The following is a 23,868-nucleotide window of genomic DNA, read 5'->3' on the forward strand; positions in this document are numbered from 1 at the left end:
TCGAGACGTCCGTCAGTCGGTCCCAAGGCGACCGCATACGGAACCTCAGTGGGGTTGCACTCGCCTCAATGAGAGCGCCCGCCAAAACGTGGTCGTTTGGCGGGTTGAGGCCGAGTCGAAATGACGCAAGATGGGAGTTAGTCGGTACCTTTTGGTCGACGAGGAGCGACATAGTCACATCGGGGACTGGTTGCACCGTCATCTCTGGTTCGAGGGCGACGTCCTGCAGGCTTTCCGCGAGCGCGCCGGCGTCGTCTTCTTGCTCGGGGTCAGCGTGCCGCGGGGGGACGACGCTTGCCTCCGTCTTGAACGCGAGGTCGACGTCCGGCGTGCCTTCCGTCGGGGCGTCGGGGGCGTCGAGTCGCTCGACGGCCGACGAAGCGCGGCCTCCCACCTGGCCTTGACGGCCCCGCCTCCTCCTCCGTTGGCGGGGGAGAGAACGGAGCGAGCCCGAATGCTGCCCTTCCACCACGCGGGGAAGACGTCGTCGATTCCGCCGCCGGCGGGCGGGTTGTCGGCCGCCATCATCGTAGTCGCGCGGCGGTGGAAGAAGTATCATGTCGTAGCTGCCGTCGAAGGACATGAATTCAAGAGTCCCGAAACGAAGCACCGTCCCGGGCCGGAGAGGTTGCTGGAGACTGCCCATCTGGAGCTTGACGGGGAGCTGTTCGTCAGCACGCAGCAGGCCCCTACCTGGCGCGCCAACTGTCGGCGTTTCGAGACAGGGGGGTCCCTAAGCCGACGAGTGAGTGTGCTGCGTGCCCCAGCCCAGATGGGTCGAGCGCGTGGGCGAGCGCGAAGGGGGGAGAGGCGAGGTGGCCGGAGTCGAGTGTGAGAGAGGTGGAAGTCCCGCGGCCTTCGTGTTCGTCCCGCGCCCAGGTCGGGTGCGCTTGCAGTAGGGGGGTTACAAGCGTCCACGCGGGTGAGGGAAGCGAGCGGCCCCAAGAGAGCGCATGTCCCGTCCTCGGTCCCGCGCGGCCAACCTTCTCTAAGAAGGCCCTGGTCCTCCCTTTTATAGTCGTAAGGAGAGGATCCAGGTGTACAATGGGGGGTGTAGCAGAGTGCTACGTGTCTAGCGGAGGGAGAGCTAGCGCCCTAGGTACATGCCAATGTGGCAGCCGGAGAGATCTGGGCACCCTGCTGGCGTGATGTCGTGGCTGTCGGAGGTGCGGCGGAGCCTGGCGGAGGGACAACTGTTGGAGCGGTCGAGTCCCTGCTGACGTCGTCCTGCTTCCGTAAGAGAGCTGGGGGCCGCCGTCGTCATAGAGCTTGTGGAGCGCCATCATTGCCCCTCCGGCGGAGCTGGCCGGACGGGACGCCGGTCTTGTTCTCCGTGACCCGAGTCGATTCGGGGTAGGATGATGATGGCGCTTCCCGTTGACGTGGCGGTCTGTGCCCTAGGTAGGGCGACGTGGGGGTTCCTCCGAAGCCGAGGTCGAGTCTGCCTTCCGTTGCCGTGGCCGAGCCCGAGCCAAGGGGTCGGGCGAGGCGGAAGTCGTTCGGCTGAGGCCAGGGCGGAGTCCGAGCCCTGGGGTCGGGCGAAGCGGAGTTTCGTCGTCTTCCGGGTGTGAGTCCGAGCCCTGGGGTCGGGCGAAGCGGAGTTTCGTCGTCTTCCGGGTGTGAGTCCGAGCCCTGGGGTCGGGCGGAGCGGAGTTCGCCGTCTTCCGGGTCTTAGCCCGAGTCCGAGCCCTGGGGTCGGGCGGAGCGGAGTTCGCCGTCTTCCGGGTCTTAGCCCGAGTCCGAGCCCTGGGATCGGGCGGGGCGGAGTTCGCCGTGGCGCCTTTGGCAAGGCCTGACTGCCTGTCAAACTCACTCTGTCGAGTGGCACTGCAGTCGGAGTGGCGCAGGCGGTGCTGTCCTTCTGTCAGACTGGCCAGTGGAGCGGTGGAGTGACGGCGGTCACTTCGGCTCTGCCGGGGGCGCGTGTCAGGATAAAGGTGTCAGGCCACCTTTGCGTTAAATGCCCCTGCAATTTGGTCAGTCGGTGTGGCGATTTAGTCGAGGTTGCTTCTGAGCGAAGCCAGGGCCTCGGGCGAGCCGGTGATGTGTCCGCCATAAAAAGGGGGGCCTCGGGCGAGACAGAAGTCTCTCGAGGTCGGCTGCCCTTGGCCGAGGCTAGGCTCGGGTGAAGCGTGATCGAGTCACTTCGTGTGGACTGATCCCTGACTTAATCGTACCCATCAGGCCTTTGCAGCTTTATGCTGATGGGGGTTACCAGCTGAGAATTAGGCGTCTTGAGGGTACCCCTAATTATGGTCCCCGACAATTCTGCACATGACAATCACTCCAGAAAGTATATCTCTTTGTACCACGACTAGACGATAGACCAAGTACAATTTTAAGAATAATATAAGAACGAGTTAGTTGTGTCAGTGGCAGGGGACAAAATAATAACCGGTAAGGCTAGAAAACAAAAAAAAGGATAAAAAGATGTTGCACGTGTAGCTTGTAGGAACTTAGGCCTCGTTTGGCAGGGCTTCGGCTCCTCTAGAAACGGCTCTAGCTCCAGCTCCTCTAAAGGAGTAGCTCTTCGCTAGAAATTGGTGTATTTTACAAATCGTTTGGTAAAACTGCTTCTCGTGTATTTTCTTTTGACGTAGACATGTACACGAACACACAATGCTCTTTTAGACATATACACGAACACCTTGTGCACGTAATGTGTGCTGCGCCTGTCGAGAACGTCAAGCCGCCTCTGCTGCTCGCACCTGGCCACTGTCGAAAGGGAAGAAGAATGCACGGATGTGCCATCTACGCGCGGCGTCGCTGCGCAGAGGCCTTGCAAAGGGAAGGGGTACATGGAGCAGACGTCATAGCACCAGTAGTCGACGGGCACGAGCGACATGTCGTAGACCTGGAGAATGCCCTGGAGCTTGTTGGCTGCAGCGTCGTGGAACGCCTAGTTCACCTCCTCGGTGACCGTCTTCTTGGACTTGAGGTTGGGGAGCACCAGCGCGACAGCTTTGGCGACACCAGTGAACGTGGCTGCGCTCGCCCGCGTGGCTTGCCATCAGACGCGCGCCGGAGGCAGGCGAGGGAATCAGGGAAGGACGCCGCGGAGCCGTCGGAGCCACTTTTCCGGGCTCCGGCTCCCAACCTCGAAACTGGCTCTTGCTCCCGGTGTGGAGCCGTTTTTGGGACGCCGTTTGGAAGAGCTCCGGCAAGGTGCCGGAGCCGGAGCCGTCCGGGAGCCTTGCCAAACGGGCGCTTAGTTCCTGTTGATTATATAATCAGCTATGCACTTATCATTACATCAAACATACTTTTTAGGTATGGCTCCAGCCATAGTTAGCTATAATGTTTGCTTCGACGCTGTCTGCTCTTGGACTATATAAAAAGAGGAGATAAGCGACATTAAATAGACTCCAACCAAGGGCTTGATTTTGGATCCAGGACATTCAATTCGGTCCATCTAAAGTAGTTCTAGCTAGAGATAATTTAGCTAGCTAAGAGCATGTATAATCCTATTCGATGTTGGGTCTATTGAGAAGTTTGTATGGGATTAATTTTTTAAAAAAAACTATTGGAGTCTCTCTTAGTAGTCTCTACATGACAGCCATTTTGTCTACTAACTGTATTGATGGTCCAAGATCTCATAATTGTATTATACAGTCTCTTAACTGTGTTTTATATTTGAAAAACCGATCCAACGTTTCAGGGTTATATATACCCTCACCACCTATAGACCACCACTGAGGCCCTCCACATGTCGTCGCATATTTCCGGCAGTGGTCAGGCGGACAGTGGCATGCATCCCCTCCGCCTTGGTGTCTCACTGTCTCCTCGGTAGCTTTGCTGGCGCCGGAGATGGTTTTGTAGACACCTGACGATCGAGAGTGATCTGTACTGAACTAGCTTTGTAAGTGGTGATAGGAGTAATGGTGGGTGGTGTGGTGGTGCTCCCTCGCCTGCTGGTGGAGAGTTGTTCTGGACAGAGTTTGTTGTGAAGTTTGCTGGAGCCTGCAGGGATCAGGGTGTGATGTGGCATTGGTAAAAGAATACAGATGAGGGGTATATACTGAGTTGCTGACGCAATTCATCGGAAACACTGTCGCGGCGTTTGGTCGAACGCCTTCCGCGCATGCCCCGAGGTGTCACCCCCTTTGTCAAGCGTCGGAAGGACTGGCCAGGCGGTGGGGTCGTGTGAATCGGGACGGTGGCGCCCCGTTTGTGCTTTTTGGTATGTGGACGACCGGTACCTCGACCTCGACAGGCTCGACGAGTCAAGCGGTAGTCACCGAGGCAGGCAGAGGCAGCTTTCTGCGCCTGCGTCGAAAAAAAAAGAACGACGGAAAGAACGCCGTGTCGTCGATGATCTCCAGGACGAGGCGGCTACGGACGACGGCTCGCCGATGCTGTGAATGCGCGGAAAACTGGGCTAACAAACACAAAGTTATTAACACTTGCTATAGGGTAGTAGGAGGTTCTTGAGTCTGGGAGGCAGATTGACCCTTTTGAACAGTTCTCTTTCTAATGTACCTCTGTACATGTTATCGATTTATCCGGCTCCTAAATCGGTTATTAGAAAGTTGGATTTATTCAGAAAAAGTCTCCTTTGGCAAGGGGTTCCCAGGGAAAAAAATGCATTTGGTTAATTGGCAGATAGTTTGCTCCTCCAAAAGCTTAGGTGGTTTAGGTGTGTTGAATTTGGGTTCTATGAATGATGCGCTGCTATCCAAATGGCTTTGGAATTTGGAAAATACTAATAGTTTATGGCAGAGAATAATTGCTGAAAATATATTAAGGGAAAACCCCTTATTTCTGTTAATCAAAGACAGACTGACTCTCATTTTTGGAAAAAACTCTTAAAGCTTAGGGAGAGTTTCTTTAAACATTGTAAGATGGCAGTTGGTAATGGTCGTCGTACTAGTTTTTGGAAAAATTTCTGGATTGGTGATGGCCCTCTGGCTTTGAGGTTTCCTATTCTGTTTGATTTAACTGCAGACAAAGACATTTCGGTGTTTAAAGTTTTGTCTTCGGATTTTAAGGCTCTTTCTTTCAGAAGAAGAATGACTGACAACCTTCAGGGGCTTTTTGATGAGTTAGTGGCTTTATGTTCTGATTTTAGTTTGTCAAGTCATGAAGATAAACCTGTTTGGAGATTGGGCAATAAAGGGTTCACTGTCAATTCTTTGTATAAGAAAAATTCTTTGGATCAGATCAAAGTTCCTTACAGATTTCTATGGAAGTCTAAATTGCCACAAAAAATTAAAGTTTTTCTGTGGCTGGTGATTAGAAACAAAATCCTTACAAAAGATAATCTGAAAAAAAAAGAAATTGGAAAGGTTATGATGATTGTTGTTTTTGTGCTGGCATGGAATCAATTGACCATTTATTTTTTAAATGCTCTGTTACCAGATTTGTCTGGAGAGTGGTTCAAATTGCCCTTAATTTGGATTACATTCCAAAAAATATTGATGAAGTTTGTGATAGCTGGATGAAAAATCTTAAAAACAAATTGTCAAATCTTCTGATTTTTGGCTGTGTGGCTTTGTTTTGGGCTATTTGGAGAACCAGAAATGATTGGTTTTTTGGTGAAAAAAGTTTAATTGATCCTGCTAACATAATATTTCTTTGTTGCTTTTGGTTGGATTCTTGGGCCATTCGACAGAAAGAGAAGGAAAAAAGATGGTGGTCCAAGGAAGCCAACTCATCCGAAAGATAATAAGTGAAGCGATGAGCAGGACGTTCGGGTGGTGCCCGAGGGATCGACGTATTTCTGGTTGAAGACTTCGTTTTGGCTCAGGCGTCGGCTGTTGTCGATCAGTGCAGCTCAAAAAGTTCTTTTGGATATAAAAACTGTGTTGGTTGATCTGCCAGAAACTGAAGTTTATTTTGCTGGTCTGATCCTTTTGGGTTTGCTCTCTGTAAATAAGCTTAGCTTAAAAATTGTGGGGCTGTTAAGTCGGAGATTAGTGGCGTTTAACTTCTGCTCTTCTCATTATGATGGTTGAAGTTAGTTCCACTAGTTTTCTACTTTTTGGATGATGGGAAGTTTCTCACCGTTCTGGCTTGTAATGAACTGTTACCTATTTTTTAATGAAATAGGGGCTATGCCCCTTCGTAAAAAAATAGGGTAGTAGGAGGTATTGCTGTCCACGTGTCTATATCAATTAATGGAGTAAAAGCAAGCAAGAAATGATTTCACACACACACACACGCGAAACGAAGGTTTAACCACAACCTGCTGCTCAGCAGCAGCAGCGTAGGACTGGTCTCGTGCTAAATCTGCAAACATGAAGAATTATATGCTGATAATTTAGAGTAATTAGACTACGTGCAAATACTACTATATATCAACCTCTTACAGCTACTCCAAAAGAGCAGGTTCGTTCAAGCTAGCTAGCTACCATCCGCGGAGGTGGTCAACCAGACCGTGATAAGCAACACGTACCATCCAAGATAAAACTTTCACGTCAGCAAATCGAACGCACGCTGTGTCGACCTCCATTTTTCACACGGCAACTCAGCGCAGCAGCATGCATGTCATCCAAACATGCCAAAGCCTTCCCCGTGTTGTTGGAGATGGGGGAAGCTCCGGGAGCTCTCCACCTTCGCCGGGAAACGATCGATTCCTGCACCAACAACCAACCATGCACGCCAAACTTTTTAGCTAACACACATTCGGAACCTTAACGAAGCAACGGCGCTGGTCGCAGAGAACATACTTGGATTCGACATGAAGTTCTCGTACAAGGACATCTGGCCCGAACTGCCGGACGATCTCAACAAGCCACTGTCGTTGCACCCATACATCACGCCACTGGTCTGGTCATGACCCGTGTCCAAGTGACGCGTCCCACCAGAGACCCTGTCGGCGCTGAGAGCGCCCGTAGCCTTGGTATTATCCTGGATCGGCGGCGGCGGCGGCGGCGGCCTGTCTGACTTCGGCTTCTTGTCGGCGAGAGGCTCCTCGTCCGCCTCGGCTTCGGATTCGGCGTTGTTCGGTAAGGAAGCAGCGGCCTGCTTCCGCTTCGACCGTGCCCGCCTGTTCTGGAACCAGTTGTACACGTTCGTCTCCGAGATCTGGCCGTGCTGCGAGAGCTCCGCTGTTATCTCCTTTATCTTCTGCTTGCTCGGTGTCCCGTTGCCCTGGTCGAAGATGCTCTCCAGGATCTGCAGCTGCATCGGTGTTGGTTGCCACCGCTGCCTTGCCGTGATCTTGTGACCGCCGGGGATGATTAGAGGGTCACAGTACAGATTGCTAAACCTCAATCCTGAGGAACGAAACAGAAAATTCAGTTGATCCGGCTACAGGTGGAATTTTGTATGGCCACCATGCAAGTAATTAGGATGAATCTTAGAAATATAGGGGAAGAATTTAATGACTTACACAAAACTTAAAATAAAAAATATGCATAAGTTGACGAAAACTAGCTAATTGAAGTATATAAATTGATTACAGCACGGACAAGTTTGGAAAATTCCAAATACTAAGTGATATGTAATGGTTATAAGTAATATAAAATGGCAACCACATAGTAAAACGGTACTTGTGTTGGCTCAGTAAAAGACACATGGACATATTATAGCTCCCTGAAAGTCAAGCTTAGATTCTGCAGGACATCACAAGAATATGGAATAATCAGGGTGGCAGGGTGCACGTAACACAAAATTGCAGTTGGTTGGCCCTACATGACGATCATGTCTTAATAGCTATTCCCTGCTATTGTGTGTCTTTAATCAAAGTGTCATTTACCAATTTGTGCTTGTCATACTTGCATAGAGGCCATGCTAATGTTTCAATTAAAGGGGAACTAATTACTTGGGCATAGAAACCTAAAATTGAATCTTAGCACAAATAACAATCATGCTGGAGCTATGAAGACCTTGGGAAATTAATCAAATGCGTGTACATCAGGTCACTAACTCAAACAATAGAAACAAATAAGAACATGGATTCACACTGTTTGGTATGGACTGAACCTATTCTCACTTTCATGTCTTGGTACTTCCAACCTACTGTCTAGTTGTATAAAGTACAAAATAATGAATATAGTCCCCCAAATGGAATTCTGCTTGCAAGTTCTAGTTTCTGCAATCGAAGCAGTGTGCCTTAACTACGAAGCAAGGAAAAAAATGCAGCCCAACACACATTGCTAAACTGGTTCACTAGACCAATCAAAACGATGGTCATTACAGTTCCATTCCATTGCCAAGATATGTTACGAGCAGCATATCGTGCAAAATAACAAACCCAACAGAAATCACTACACAATTTATTAATGACAGAAAATAACACATTATGAATTACTCCATCGGTTCTTTTTTATTTGTCGTCGTTTAGTTCAAATGTGAGACGACAAAATGTACATTCTTACTACCCCATACCTGTTATTACCATTGTAAGATAGCACACAGACCCGAGGAGCCCTCCTAAACACACACACTATGCATGTTGCAACATCAACAGAGAGAAAAAAAATACACCTTCACTCTTCACCAAATGGAGAAGGGAGACTACATAATTTGAACAGAAGACCAACAGGCAACAGCGATGAATGAAACCTGCTCATGAAGTGATAAACAACTACTATATTAGCAAATTTTGGATGGCTAGTAAAAATGAAAAGGGAGTTTGACCGATAATGATTTCGTACGATTAGCAAACGTAGCATCCTGTAACACCACAATTAGCTTTGTTCATGAATAAACAAAGGATGCGGACTTTAGAGAAGTCATGGGGAAAAAAAGAGGACAGGATTTTTCTGCGGACAAAGAGGCAAAGATGGAACTGACAACTGACAAGCCGCAATGCAAGTCCCAAGGCAAAGAAAAGGAATCGCCCCAGTTTTCCGTTTGCAAAGCCCAGAAGGCAGAACAAGCAAGAAGACGACCAGAGAGCTGAGAGAGTAGCAATTGGTTTTGCGTGCAGCTGCGCTGACCGACCTGCAATGGTGTCCTGGTGCTCGGTGAGGACGCGATGCATCTCGACAAGCTGCTCGCAGATGGTGGCGTAGATGGAGATCTGCTTGCGGAGCACCTCCATCTGTTCGTCGGTCATGACCTTGACGTATCCTCCGAGCCCTTCCCCTCCCCCGGCCCTCTCGTCCGGCGCCGCAGCGGCGGCGGCGGCCTTGGTCCTGTTCCCCCAGTCCATCACCGATCACCCCCTCGCTACAGGACGCACAAAGTGGCCAGGATCGGAAGGAGGCCACGCGACGGGAATTGGGAAAGTGGCGCGCTGTTTGTGCAGTGGAATGGAGCTACGCAAGGAAGGAAATCGGCCGGTTAGGCAGGCGCCCCGGTTGGAGAGCCTTGGAGGCGATGCGGGAGGCGGCTGGCTGGCGACACCGCGACAGCACGAGACCCCGAGTCCATGCGACGCGGATGAGAAGCCTCGGACAGGCTCACCTCACATCGGCTCGGCTCTGGCTAACAAGCCCGTTCAACTCAGCTCGTTAATGGAGTACTACCTAAAGAGCCAGTTCAGTTTGGATTGTTCGTGAGCTTAAGCTAGCTTATTTAATTTGTGATCTGCTAAAAAAACAGTTTATGATGTCTATGCTATATGGATTAGTAGGCGACGTCTATTATACAATCGTATTAGCAGCCATATTTCATAAATATGCACTATCTGATTTCTCAGCCTTTAACAATATAACCTAATTGTTACTATATATCAAGGTTAAAGGTAGAAGACATCAGTTGTGATTTCCCTACTGATACTTATGGTATACTTAAGAATAATACAAATATCTAGCATTGTATACGTTGAACTCAAACTTTTCTCCCGTTCATTGTCTGTCGTGGGCTTGCTTACTGGGCCTCCTAAATTTATGGTCACAGCACAGGCCTCATAGATCTAAGCTCGTTTGAGCTCGTGAAAAATATAAAATTATGCGAGTCGAGCCAAGCCGAGCTCGGCGAGCCGTGAGTATTTCGTCGACACGCGTGCTCCTCCGCGGGATGGCAGCGCCAGCGCCGCACAGGGTGGTGTGGTGAGCGAGCGCCAAGCGATGCACAGCAGCGGGCAGCAGGTGAAGTGGCAGGAAAGAGCAGAAGCCAAAGCAGGGCGCCGCGGGGACGGCCAGACAGACAGGAATGGGGAAAGTGGCAGCAGGAGTGTTGGGAAGTGAGAAGGTGGTGGCGGCGGTTGGGGGACGTCCGCACCGGCCAGGAGCGGGCGCCGCAACTCGCGGCGGGAAAATTAGGGGCGGCGTGCGGTGCGGGCGCATGTGGACAGGGCACGGAGGGGACGGTCGGACGGACAGGACGCGCCGCGCGTTACGCCGTAACGTGCGTTGGGGTTGGGGTGGCCGGGTGGGTGGGCTGGCGGGGCCCCAGCAGCGACGGGAGTTCGGCGGCACTACAGACAGGTGGGGCCGTCCTAGGCGGGGGCACTGGGGCAGTCATGGTCAATGGCTCGATGCGGTAGGCAGCGGTCGGAGACCCGTCGACGGCGACCGGCCCCTGAAGGTGGGGCCCTAACGCAGACAGCAATTATCGCGGCAGCACAAACGTCACGCTTTCCTTCGAAAATGGGCGCAGATGATACAGAGAAGCGCAAAAGCACTAGTCCTCCTATAGTCCTATGTGCCGAATGAGGAATGGTCTCAACTTCTCGTTGGGCTGGTTAATTGGTTATTAGCTGCCTAAGGACATGTTTGGAATTACAGTATTTTTGCAGTTTTGAAACAATACTATGATATTGGATGATACTATAGTATTGAAGCTCAAAAGTTATTTGGTTTGTACAGTCAAAACTCAGTTTTAAATAACATGGTTTACTCAGAACTGTGGTATTTTTGGAGTTTTCGAAACTCCACTTCGGACCTCAGTTTTCTTCTCTTCTCTCTACATATACTTTGTTTTTTCAATATAACCAAACAGATCTCGGTTTTGAGCAATACTGTAGTTTTACTATGGTAAAACAATACCGTAGTATTTATGTCATGTACAATTGTAAACTATGGTATCTCAAAACTACAGTATTTCAAAACTGCATTCCCAAACAGGCCCTAAACGTTGATGCAGATGAGAGTAAGGAGAAGCGGTTTATAACCGGATTAGGTTCCGTTTATAGTTATCTTACTTTTCTTGAAAACAATTTTTTCTATAACTAAAGCCATTTCACAAATCGTTTGACAGAAACGGCTTATTCTAGAGCCAAAATCATTTCCCTGTATTAAAGTAACAGAGCTAGAGCCAAAGACGGTGAAACTATTATTTGTGGCTTCATCTCCATAGTATAAAAATGACTTTGACTTTTAGGTGCTTTTCCTAGTAAGTTATTAAAGAAAAGGTTTTTAGTAGTACTTTGACTTTTTTTAGAGGAAAGGCAGAGCCGAAGCCCTGCCAAATGGGCTCTTAGACCCAAAAACTAAGAAGCTATGTAAGAGAGACAAGTAGGATTACTATGCAAATAAATAAGAAGATATTTGGTTACTATGAAAATAAATGACCAATAAAAATTAGTAAAACATATGAAGTTAAAATAAATCGCTCTCGATGAAGGTTTCATATAGTTTCCAAACCCTTAGAAACCAGTCGACATGGTTTCACCGCCATGAATCTCGTTAATCTTAAATGCTATGTCATGTTATTTAAAATTTTAACCTGTAATACTATTGTGCATGGAACCAACAGGAAACTACAATAGAGAGTACACTACAGGAATTCACTTAATTCCCGTCGGTTTCAGGCCGACAGGCGTCCCTTGTCGGGGATAAGGTTATCCCCGTCGGCGGCTGACGGGAATAAGTAATTCCCGTCGGCTATACGTAGCATAAGACTATCACGTTAGTTTTTGCGTTGATAACCGTGATAATTGATTTTAGCAAGGTAAAATTTCAGAAATTCTCTCTTTATAATTAACTTGTCGGGTCAACGTTACAGAATTAAATACAAATACAATTCAGATGCAACACTAGTAAGACCATATTAATATGATCAGTGGGAGAAGATCATTGAGCAACCCTAGTCTAAATCGCTTTCTTTCATGTCTCAGTCAGTGTAGGATCTAGGACACCGGATAGAGTAGCTGAATAGACAGTTTTAACTAAAATCAAAGATACTAGAGAAATTTAATCAATACAACAAGAGATATAAATTTCCTAACTATGATAGGCAAGCAAACTATGATGAACAATTATGGTAATATTATAAATGATAGACAATACATAAATTACTAACTACTTGCAAAGTAATAAGTAAAGAGTGAAGAGAATGACACCGAGATTTATTCTGTGGTATCGGTGATTTATCGATCACCCCTAATTCACGTTGAGGTGGAGTTCAAGCTCTCGCTCCTCTATCAAGACGCAGCTTGATCTTTGAGCCAAGTGGACAATAAATCACTCAATACCTCAATTCCACTAGTGTCGCCTTTGCCGCTCCAGCGAGGTGGGTGCGAAACCCTCACAATCAACACTGCGGCTCCTCCACAACCTTCATGGAGAGCTCGACAGAGACAACACTCAAGTCGTCTAGGAGGCGGCAACCTCCAAGAGTAACAAGCCAATGGAGCTTGCCCGGTGTACCACATAGTGCCTCAAGGATCACCAATGGATGCAAATGCACTAGGAGCTCTCAATCACTCACTAGAATGCAATCTCAAGCAAAGAGTATAAAAGATTGAGTTAGAGGATCACAAATGAGCTCAATGTATGGTAGAAATGGCCAAGAGAACCCCTATACACGAGCTCCACTTCTATTTATAGCCCACCACTCAATACTAGTTGTTATGTGCAACTAGCACAGCTTCTGCGCACACGCGGATGGTTGAAAGGGAAATGTGCCTTTGGGCCATTTCTAAGTATTTTGGTGATTGAGTGCAAACACAAGTGCTTAAATGTGAAAAAATGCCCAAGGATGAACAAAGTGCAAATCACAAGTTAAGGTATGTTTCTAAGCCTTAGTACATTGGTTTTGTGTACTAATATATTTGTCTAAGTGTTAGAAACAGATAGAAGAAGAGAAGACTTGGCTGTGTACAGCCAAGGGGCTGCTTCGGTCTGGGGCACCGGACTGTCCGGTGGTGCACCGGACAGTGTCCGGTGGTGCACCGGACAGTGTCCGGTGCGCCAGGCTGCCTCGGCCGAAGAGGCCGCTCTCGGGTTTTTCTCCGGCGACTTCGGCTAAAATTCACCGGACTGTCCGGTGTGCACCGGACTGTCCGGTGAGCCAACGGTCGGCCGGGCCAACGGTCGGCCGCGCGATCGGCGCGCGACACGTGGCCGAGCCAATGGTCGGAAGGAAGCACCGGACTGTCCGGTGTGCACCGGACTGTCCGGTGCGCCAGATCTGCAACGGTCGGCAACGGTCGGCTTCGCCATTTAAGGAAACAAATCGGGCACCGGACAGTGTCCGGTGTGCACCGGACTGTCCGGTGCGCCACGAGACAGAAGGCAAAGATGGCCTTCCAGATTTGTTCCCAACGGCTCCTAGCTGCCTCGGGGCTATAAAAGGGACCCCTAGGCGCATGGAGGAACAGACCAAGCATTCCTTGAGCACTCTTGATCACTCACACATTAATCTCGCGCACTTGTTCGACATTCTAGTGATTTGAGCTCCGTTCTAGTGTGCTAGTCTTTTGAGCTCAAGTCTGGGTCTTGTGTGTGCGTATTCGCTGTGATCTTTGTGTCGTGTGTGAGTTGCTAATCCCTCCCTTGCTCTGTGATTCTCTGTGAACATCTTTTGTAAGGGCGAGAGGCTCCAAGTTGTGGAGATTCCTCGCAAACGGGATTAAGAAAAGAAAAGCAAGAACACCGTGGTATTCAAGTTGATCATTGGATCACTTGAGAGGAGTTGAGTGCAACTCTCGTCCGTTGGGACGCCACAACGTGGAGTAGGCAAGTTTTGTACTTGGCCGAACCACGGGATAACTACTGTGTCATCTCTGTGATTGGATTCTTGTGGTTATTGTGTTTTGACTCCTCTCTAGCCACTTGGCATAAACTGTGCTAACACTTAACAAGTTTTTGTGGCTTAAGTTTTGAAGTTTTTACAGGATCACCTATTCACCCCCCCTCTAGGTGCTTTCAATTGGTATCGGAGCCGTTCTCTTCAAGAAAGGGACTAACCGCCCGAAGAGATGGATCCTAAGGGGAAGGGAATTGTGATCAACGACAAGGAGAAGGAGTCCTTCGTCAACGAGCCAAGGGATGACAAGTACAATGACTCGGGCTCGGGCCACAAGCGAAAAGATGGGAAGAAGAAGAAGACAAGACGCATCAAGGAGATCGTCTACTACGACAGCGATGAGTCCTCTTCTTCCCAAAAGGACGACGACCACGACAAACAAAAGACGGTTAACTCAAACTTTTCTTTTGATTATTCGCGCATTCCATATAGCTCAAATGCTCATTTGCTCCCCATTCCACTTGGCAAGCCTCCTCACTTTGATGGAGAGGACTACGGATTTTGGAGTCACATAATGCGTACTCACCTATTTTCTCTCCATCCAAGCATTTGGGAGATTGTGGAAAGTGGAATGAAATTTGATAGCTCGGATAGCCCTTCATTCATTAATGAGCAAATCCATAAGAATGCACAAGCTACCACTGTTCTTCTAGCTTCATTATGCAGGGATGAATATAACAAAGTGAGCGGCTTGGATAACGCCAAGCAGATCTGGGACACCCTCAAGATTTCTCATGAGGGGAATGACGTTACCTTGCTCACCAAAATGGAGTTGGTGGAAGGCGAGCTTGGACGATTCGCGATGATAAGGGGCGAGGAGCCAACTCAGACATACAACCGGCTCAAGACCCTTATCAACAAAATAAGGAGCTACGGAAGCACGCGATGGACGGACCACGACGTCGTCCGACTAATGCTCAGGTCCTTTACCGTTCTTGATCCTCATTTGGTGAATAATATTCGTGAGAATCCCAGGTACACCAAAATGTCGCCCGAAGAAGTCCTAGGAAAATTCGTCAGCGGGCGAATGATGATCAAGGAGGCAAGGTATGTGGACGACGCCTTGAATGGACCGATCAACGAACCGCAACCTTTTGCTCTCAAAGCCACAAGGAGCAAGGAGGCACTACCCAGCAAGGTGGCGCAAATTGAGGCAGCCGGTCTTAATGATGAAGAAATGGCCCTCATCATCAAGAGATTCAAGACGGTGCTAAAGGGTCGCAATGGACAGCCGAGCAAGACTAAGACCAAGGGGAAGCGATCATGCTTCAAATGCGGTAAGCTTGGTCATTTTATTGCTAACTGTCCTGATAATGAAAGTGACCAGGAAAAGGGGAACAAAAGGGAGAAGAAGAAGCACTACAAGAAAGCCAAGGGCGAGGCGCATCTAGGCAAGGAGTGGGATTCGGATTGCTCCTCCTCCGACTCCGACAATGAGGGACTCGCCGCCACCGCCTTCAACAAATCGGCCCTCTTCCCCAACGAGCGTCACACGTGTCTCATGGCTAAGGAGAAGAAAGTAAGTACTCGAAACTCTACTTATGCTTCTTCTAGTGATAATGATTCCAGTGACGATGATGAAATAGACTATTCTAGTGTATTTAAAGGTCTAGATAGAATTACAATTGGCAAAATTAATGAATTAATTGATGCATTGAATGAGAAGGATAAACTCTTAGAGAAACAAGAGGATTTATTGTATGAAGAGCATGATAAATTTTTAGAAGCTCAAAAATCTCATGCTCTAGAAGTTAAAAGAAATGAGATGCTTACTTGTGAATTATCTTCATGCCATGAAACAATTTCTAAATTAAAGAGCATTAACGATGAGTTGAATGTTAAGATAGAAATAGCTAGTAAATCAACAACTTGTGTAGAAAATGTTGCTATTTGCAATAGATGTAAAGAATTTGATATTGATGCTTGTAGTGAACACATAGCCTCTATTGCAAGGTTAAATAATGAAGTGGCTAGTCTTAATGACCAACTTAAGACTAGCAAAAGTGAATTTGATAAGTTAAAATTTGCAAGGGATGCTTACACAATAGGAAGACATCCCTCAATTAAGGATGGGCTTGGCTTCAAGAGGGAAGCCAAGAACTTAACAAGCCATAAGACTCCCATCTCCACCAAGGAGAAAGGGAAGGCTCCTATGGCTAATAGTGTTAAGAAGAATCATGCTTTCATGTACTATGATAGGAGATATTCTAGAAATGCTTTTAGAGGTCATGATGTCTTTGATTCACATGCTTATGACTCTTATGCTATGACTGCTTCTAGCTCTCATGTTATGCATGGTAGAAATGGGCTTAGAAGAAATGTTGTTCATCAAATGCCTAGAAGAAATGTTGTTAGGAAAGTAGTGAATGAACCTTCTACAATTTATTGTGCTTTGAATGCTTCCTTTGAAATTTGTAGAAAGGATAAGAAAATTGTTGCTAGAAAGTTAGGGGCAAAATGCAAAGGTGATAAAACTTGCATTTGGGTCCCTAAGGAAATTGTGACTAACCTTGTAGGACCCAACAAGAGTTGGGTACCTAAGTCCCAAGCCTAAATTTGCCTTGCAGGTTTATGCATCCGGGGGTTCAAGCTGGATTATCGACAGCGGATGCACAAACCATATGACGGGGGAGAAGAAGATGTTCACCTCCTACGTCAAGAATAAAGATTCCCAAGATTCAATTGTATTCGGTGATGGGAATCAAGGCAAGGTAAAAGGTTTAGGTAAAATTGCAATTTCTAATGAGCACTCCATATCTAATGTATTTTTAGTAGAGAGTCTTGGATATAATTTGCTATCTGTTAGTCAATTATGTCATATGGGGTATAACTGTCTATTTACAAATGTAGATGTGTCTGTCTTTAGAAGAAGTGATGGTTCACTAGCTTTTAAGGGTGTATTAGACGGCAAACTTTATTTAGTTGATTTTGCAAAAGAAGAGGCCGGTCTAGATGCATGCTTAATAGCTAAGACTAGCATGGGCTGGCTGTGGCATCGCCGCTTAGCACATGTGGGGATGAAGAACCTCCACAAACTTCTAAAGGGAGAACATGTGATAGGTCTAACCAATGTTCATTTCGAAAAAGATAGACCTTGTGCAGCTTGTCAAGCAGGGAAACAGGTGGGAGGAGCACATCACAGCAAGAATGTGATGACCACTTCAAGACCCCTGGAGCTGCTGCATATGGACCTCTTCGGACCCGTCGCCTATCTGAGCATAGGAGGGAGTAAGTATGGTTTAGTTATTGTTGATGACTTTTCCCGCTTCACTTGGGTGTTCTTTTTGCAGGATAAGTCTGAAACCCAAGGGACCCTCAAGCGCTTTCTCAGGAGAGCTCAAAATGAGTTTGAGCTCAAGGTGAAGAAGATAAGGAGCGACAACGGGTCCGAGTTCAAGAACCTTCAAGTGGAGGAGTTCCTTGAAGATGAAGGAATCAAGCACGAGTTCTCCGCTCCCTACACACCACAGCAAAATGGTGTGGTAGAGAGGAAGAACAGGACGCTCATCGACATGGCGAGGACGATGCTAGGAGAGTTCAAGACCCCCGAGTGCTTTTGGACGGAAGCCGTTAACACTGCTTGCCACGCCATCAACAGGGTCTACCTTCATCGCCTCCTCAAGAAGACATCGTATGAGCTACTAACCGGTAACAAACCCAATGTATCGTACTTTCGTGTATTTGGGAGTAAATGCTACATTCTAGTGAAGAAGGGTAGAAATTCTAAGTTTGCTCCCAAAGCTGTAGAAGGGTTTTTATTAGGTTATGACTCAAATACAAAGGCGTATAGAGTCTTCAACAAATCATCGGGTTTGGTTGAAGTCTCTAGCGACGTTGTATTTGATGAGACTAATGGCTCTTCAAGAGAGCAAGTTGTTGATTGTGATGATGTAGATGAAGAAGATGGTCCGACAGCCGCTATACGAACCATGGCGATTGGAGAAGTGCGGCCACAGGAACAAGATGAGCAAGATCAACCCTCTTCCTCAATTATGGTGCATCCCCCGACTCAAGACGATGAACAGGTTCATCATAAGGAGGCGTGTGATCAAGGGGGAGCACAAGATGATAACGTAATGGAGGAAGAAGCGCAACCGGCACCTCCAACCCAAGTTCGAGCGATGATTCAAAGGGATCATCCCGTCGACCAAATTCTGGGTGACATTAGCAAGGGAGTAACTACTCGATCTCGATTAGTTAATTTTTGTGAGCATTACTCCTTTGTCTCTTCTATTGAGCCTTTCAGGGTAGAAGAGGCCTTGCTAGATCCGGACTGGGTGTTGGCCATGCAAGAGGAGTTAAACAACTTCAAGCGCAATGAAGTTTGGACACTGGTGCCTCGTCCGAAGCAAAATGTTGTGGGAACCAAGTGGGTGTTCCGCAACAAACAGGACGAGCACGGGGTGGTGACGAGGAACAAGGCTCGACTTGTGGCAAAAGGTTATGCCCAAGTCGCAGGTTTGGATTTCGAGGAGACCTTTGCTCCTGTGGCTAGGCTAGAGTCAATTCGAATCTTGCTAGCATATGCTGCTCACCATTCTTTCAGGTTGTTTCAAATGGATGTGAAGAGCGCTTTCCTCAACGGGCCAATCAAGGAGGAGGTGTACGTGGAGCAACCCCCTGGCTTCGAGGATGAACGGTACCCCGACCATGTGTGTAAGCTCTCTAAGGCGCTCTATGGACTTAAGCAAGCCCCAAGAGCATGGTATGAATGCCTTAGAGACTTTTTAATTGCTAATGCTTTCAAGGTTGGGAAAGCCGATCCAACTCTTTTTACAAAGACATGTGATGGTGATTTGTTTGTGTGCCAAATTTATGTCGATGACATAATATTTGGTTCTACTAACCAAAAGTCTTGTGAAGAGTTTAGCAGGGTGATGACGCAGAAATTCGAGATGTCGATGATGGGCGAGTTGAACTACTTCCTTGGGTTCCAAGTGAAGCAACTCAAGGACGGCACCTTCATCTCCCAAACGAAGTACACGCAAGATCTGCTAAAGCGGTTTGGGATGAAGGACGCCAAGCCCGCAAAGACTCCGATGGGGACCGACGGACACACCGACCTCAACAAAGGAGGTAAGTCCGTTGATCAAAAAGCATACCGGTCAATGATAGGTTCTTTGCTTTACTTATGTGCTAGTAGACCGGATATTATGCTTAGCGTATGCATGTGTGCTAGATTTCAATCCGATCCTAAGGAATGTCACTTAGTGGCGGTGAAGCGAATTCTTAGATATTTAGTTGCTACGCCTTGCTTCGGGCTCTGGTATCCAAAGGGGTCTACCTTTGACTTAGTTGGATACTCAGACTCCGACTATGCTGGATGTAAGGTCGATAGGAAGAGTACATCGGGGACGTGCCAATTCTTAGGAAGGTCCCTGGTGTCATGGAACTCTAAGAAACAAACCTCCGTTGCCCTATCCACCGCTGAGGCCGAGTATGTTGCCGCAGGACAGTGTTGCGCGCAACTACTTTGGATGAGGCAAACCCTCAGGGACTTTGGCTACAATCTGAGCAAAGTCCCACTCCTATGTGACAATGAGAGTGCTATCCGCATGGCGGAAAATCCTGTTGAACACAGCCGCACAAAGCACATAGACATCCGGCATCACTTTTTGAGAGACCACCAGCAAAAGGGAGATATCGAAGTGTTTCATGTTAGCACCGAGAACCAGCTAGCCGATATCTTTACCAAGCCTCTAGATGAGAAGACCTTTTGCAGGCTGCGTAGTGAGCTAAATGTCTTAGATTCGCGGAACTTGGATTGAATTGTAGCATACATGTGTTTATGCATTTGATCAGGTTCATTCTGCATTTTGTTGCTTATTGTGGTGCTCAAGTTGTACCAACACTCCCTGGACCTCACAAGTCCGTTGCAAAGTGATGCACATGTTTAGGGGGAGATGTGTTACAACTTGACCCTTTGAGACTAACCATTTGCTTGAGTTTGCTTGATTTAGTCTCGAAGGAGGATTGAAAGGGAAAAGGTGGACTTGGACCATGAAAGACTTCCACTGCACTCCGATGAGAGGGTAACTAATTCCATGTTCATCTCATGAAATCTTATTGCCATTTGCTCTTAATTGAAGACTTTGGTGAGGCAATGGGGTTAAAAGGCCAAGATTGATCCCGTTTTGGTGCTTGATGCCAAAGGGGGAGAAAATAAAGGCCAAAGCGATAAATGGATCAGCTACCACTTGAGAGATTTTGAAAATAGTAGGATAGAGTTTTTGTTTTGTCAAAAGCTTTTATTGTCTCTTATTGTCTCTATTGTCAAAAGTTGGCTTCTTGTGGGGAGAAGTATTGAGTATGGGAAATACGATAAATGGATCAGCTACCACTTGAGAGATTTTGAAAATAGTAGGATAGAGTTTTTGTTTTGTCAAAAGCTTTTATTGTCTCTTATTGTCTCTATTGTCAAAAGTTGGCTTCTTGTGGGGAGAAGTATTGAGTATGGGAAATAGGGGGAGTTTTTGAAATCTTTGATCAATCTCTTTTGGAATGACTCTCTTTATACTTCAACATGTGTGTTTGACTTAGAGATAGAGATTTGAGTTTGATTTGCAAAAACAAACCAAGTGGTGGGAAAGGATGATCCATATATGTCAAAATTGAATAAAACCAATTTGAGTTTTTATTTGAAGTGATTTTGCACTTGTGCTATCTACTTTATGTTGTGTTGGCATAAATCACCAAAAAGGGGGAGATTGAAAGGGAAATGTGCCTTTGGGCCATTTCTAAGTATTTTGGTGATTGAGTGCAAACACAAGTGCTTAAATGTGAAAAAATGCCCAAGGATGAACAAAGTGCAAATCACAAGTTAAGGTATGTTTCTAAGCCTTAGTACATTGGTTTTGTGTACTAATATATTTGTCTAAGTGTTAGAAACAGATAGAAGAAGAGAAGAGAAGACTTGGCTGTGTACAGCCAAGGGGCTGCTTCGGTCTGGGGCACCGGACTGTCCGGTGGTGCACCGGACAGTGTCCGGTGGTGCACCGGACAGTGTCCGGTGCGCCAGGCTGCCTCGGCCGAAGAGGCCGCTCTCGGGTTTTTCTCCGGCGACTTCGGCTAAAATTCACCGGACTGTCCGGTGTGCACCGGACTGTCCGGTGAGCCAACGGTCGGCCGGGCCAACGGTCGGCCGCGCGATCGGCGCGCGACACGTGGCCGAGCCAACGGTCGGAAGGAAGCACCGGACTGTCCGGTGTGCACCGGACTGTCCGGTGCGCCAGATCTGCAACGGTCGGCAACGGTCGGCTTCGCCATTTAAGGAAACAAATCGGGCACCGGACAGTGTCCGGTGTGCACCGGACTGTCCGGTGCGCCACGAGACAGAAGGCAAAGATGGCCTTCCAGATTTGTTCCCAACGGCTCCTAGCTGCCTTGGGGCTATAAAAGGGACCCCTAGGCGCATGGAGGAACAGACCAAGCATTCCTTGAGCACTCTTGATCACTCACACATTAATCTCGTGCACTTGTTCGACATTCTAGTGATTTGAGCTCCGTTCTAGTGTGCTAGTCTTTTGAGCTCAAGTCTGGGTCTTGTGTGTGCGTATTCGCTGTGATCTTTGTGTCGTGTGTGAGTTGCTAATCCCTCCATTGCTCTGTGATTCTCTGTGAACATCTTTTGTAAGGGCGAGAGGCTCCAAGTTGTGGAGATTCCTCGCAAACGGGATTAAGAAAAGAAAAGCAAGAACACCGTGGTATTCAAGTTGATCATTGGATCACTTGAGAGGAGTTGAGTGCAACTCTCGTCCGTTGGGACGCCACAACGTGGAGTAGGCAAGTTTTGTACTTGGCCGAACCACGGGATAACTACTGTGTCATCTCTGTGATTGGATTCTTGTGGTTATTGTGTTTTGACTCCTCTCTAGCCACTTGGCATAAACTGTGCTAACACTTAACAAGTTTTTGTGGCTTAAGTTTTGAAGTTTTTACAGGATCACCTATTCACCCCCCCTCTAGGTGCTTTCAATGGTCCGCGCCCGACGCGGACTGTCGTACAAGTAACAGCTATAATTCCCGTTTTGTCACACCCGGATTTCAGGGGTCCAAAGCCCGGACGCGAACATAATCACCAGGTGTGCTGGGACCAAGTTTCACACATATGATGAATCATGGCACAGGATCGAATGTCACATCTTTATTATATAATAGAAGTTCTGTACAAAATAAATAAATAATTACATTATAAGGAGACAACGGTCCAGCAACCCAAAGTTGACTGGGAGACGACGGCCTAGACCTCTCACGAACTCGTCACAACATCCTCCATGCGCCTCATCCTGTGGTACCTGTTCTTGACCTGTGGGGGGGGGTGTGAGACAGCAAGAGTGAGCTCACATACGTTCATCGCTCAACAAGTTGTGGGGAATAATGTGCATGAACTCGCCAAAGGTGAGAGCTCGCGTGAAGTGTAAGGCTTACCAAAGAGGATGGTTAGAGCTGAGCATTGCTTTTAAAGTTGGTCAAAATTTTATTAGCAATTACTAAGTATAAGTAAATACCAACCCAATTAAGTAGTAGAACAAAAGTAACAACGTCACTTGCGATGCAATGCATATGACAAATTGAATTTAAGTTCCATAAATTAATCATGTGAGGGTCCAAGCTGCTCATGACCGTGAGCACGGCTAGTATACCAGTTTTACACTCTTCAGAGGTTGCGCATCTTTACCCACAAGTCATGTTACCCATCTGCCAAGGGATCGCGACTTCCCATACACCTCTACCGAGGAGGCGAGGCAGGGTAACACTACGAGGCCTTTACAAAGTTCCACTAGCTTCAGAAAACCCGCTACAGTTTATAGGAAGCTCCAATGCCGGGATCCCTCGCATGATCGCCATCGCAGCAAAATCACCCCAAGGACCTCCCCACACTGACCACTCCCCTACTGCCCTTGTCCCTTTCGGGTAAGGTAGTCCTCCACTAGCTTTCCTAATTGGTCAGCCAAGGGCGTCCATAAACCCTTGTGGTAGCACTGTTTTCCCAGGTGGTCGCTCCATGTTCCAATTAACATAATGATCTTATCATGAACAGTAAATAACAACTGATAACAAAAGTGTAATCATGAATAATGTATCTTCATACCCAAAACCACATAAAGCACTAGCAAGTACTACCCAAAAAGTTCAGTGGTAAACAAGGTATAAAGATAATCAAACTAGGGTAACCTATTGGGTCCCATCAAAATTAACCTATGCAGATCATTATGATTAATCAAAACATGAATGGGTAAAAAGAAGTGATCAAGGGCACAACTTGCCTGGGACTTGAGATTCCAGGTACCAGGATGATCTTCAAATGACTCGTGACCTCACGCTAGTCGTAGCAATACAAACAAACATGGTATAGGCAGAATTAACATCACAACAAACATAATAATAAACTGTGTAATAATATTCTACGCGTTGCTACGAGATCGTGGATTCGAGAACCACTGAAATCGGAGTTACGGTTACCAAGTTATGAATTTCCAAAGGTTTTATGTGTTTGATATGAAATTATTTGGGAGATCAATTTTATTATTGTTTTCAAGTCACAACAGAGACATTAGATGATAAACAAGAATATAATAAAATTATAGAAATTTGAATGGACTGAAAAGGAGTTAAAATGTATTTTCTAGGAATTAATTAAGTTCTGCAATTAATTTTACATTGAAAATCATTTCCTAGATAATTTTCTCTGGTTTTATTCAAGGTATGGACTGCGCGTCAAAAACAGAGAAACTCAGGGTCTATTGCGCAAGAACACCTAAGACTCAGGCATACGGTCGATGGACTGCGGGTTTAATATGAAAGAATCCAGGGTCTCTTTAACAAAATGTAGCTTGCGAAGAGGTATCGATTAATATGGGCCGTTGGATTACGATCGAGCGGATCAGATTAGTTTCAAACCCTACCGAACCGGTATGCAGTTCCAGCCGTCCGATTTTGATCAAACGTCCAGGAGCACCCCACACCATGATCTCATCTGATTCATCTGTGGGTCGATCGACGACA

At 47.1% G+C, this 23,868-nt stretch overlaps 1 protein-coding gene across 2 annotated transcripts; it reads right to left on the reverse strand.

Annotated features, from left to right (window-relative positions):
* Positions 1-6,142: 6,142 nt before the first annotated feature.
* LOC103636556 (WUSCHEL-related homeobox 8-like) lies at positions 6,143-9,720 on the reverse strand. 2 transcript variants are annotated; one of them, XM_008658907.4, is made up of 4 exons: positions 8,890-9,720; positions 8,431-8,508; positions 6,669-7,217; positions 6,143-6,575 (listed from the first exon to the last, which is right to left on the reverse strand). In XM_008658907.4, the coding sequence occupies exons 1-4, from the start codon at positions 9,098-9,100 to the stop codon at positions 6,487-6,489; spliced, it is 927 nt and encodes a 308-aa protein (XP_008657129.1). In that variant the 5' UTR covers positions 9,101-9,720; the 3' UTR covers positions 6,143-6,486. The 2 variants fall into 2 exon arrangements, with proteins under 2 accessions (XP_008657129.1, NP_001288430.1); NM_001301501.1 differs by lacking the exon at positions 8,431-8,508 and having other exon boundaries at positions 6,173-6,575; positions 8,890-9,305.
* Between the last annotated feature and the right edge of the window lie 14,148 nt (positions 9,721-23,868).

Source organism: Zea mays, chromosome 8 (assembly GCF_902167145.1).
Source record: "Zea mays cultivar B73 chromosome 8, Zm-B73-REFERENCE-NAM-5.0, whole genome shotgun sequence".
Taxonomy (NCBI): Eukaryota; Viridiplantae; Streptophyta; class Magnoliopsida; order Poales; family Poaceae; genus Zea; species Zea mays.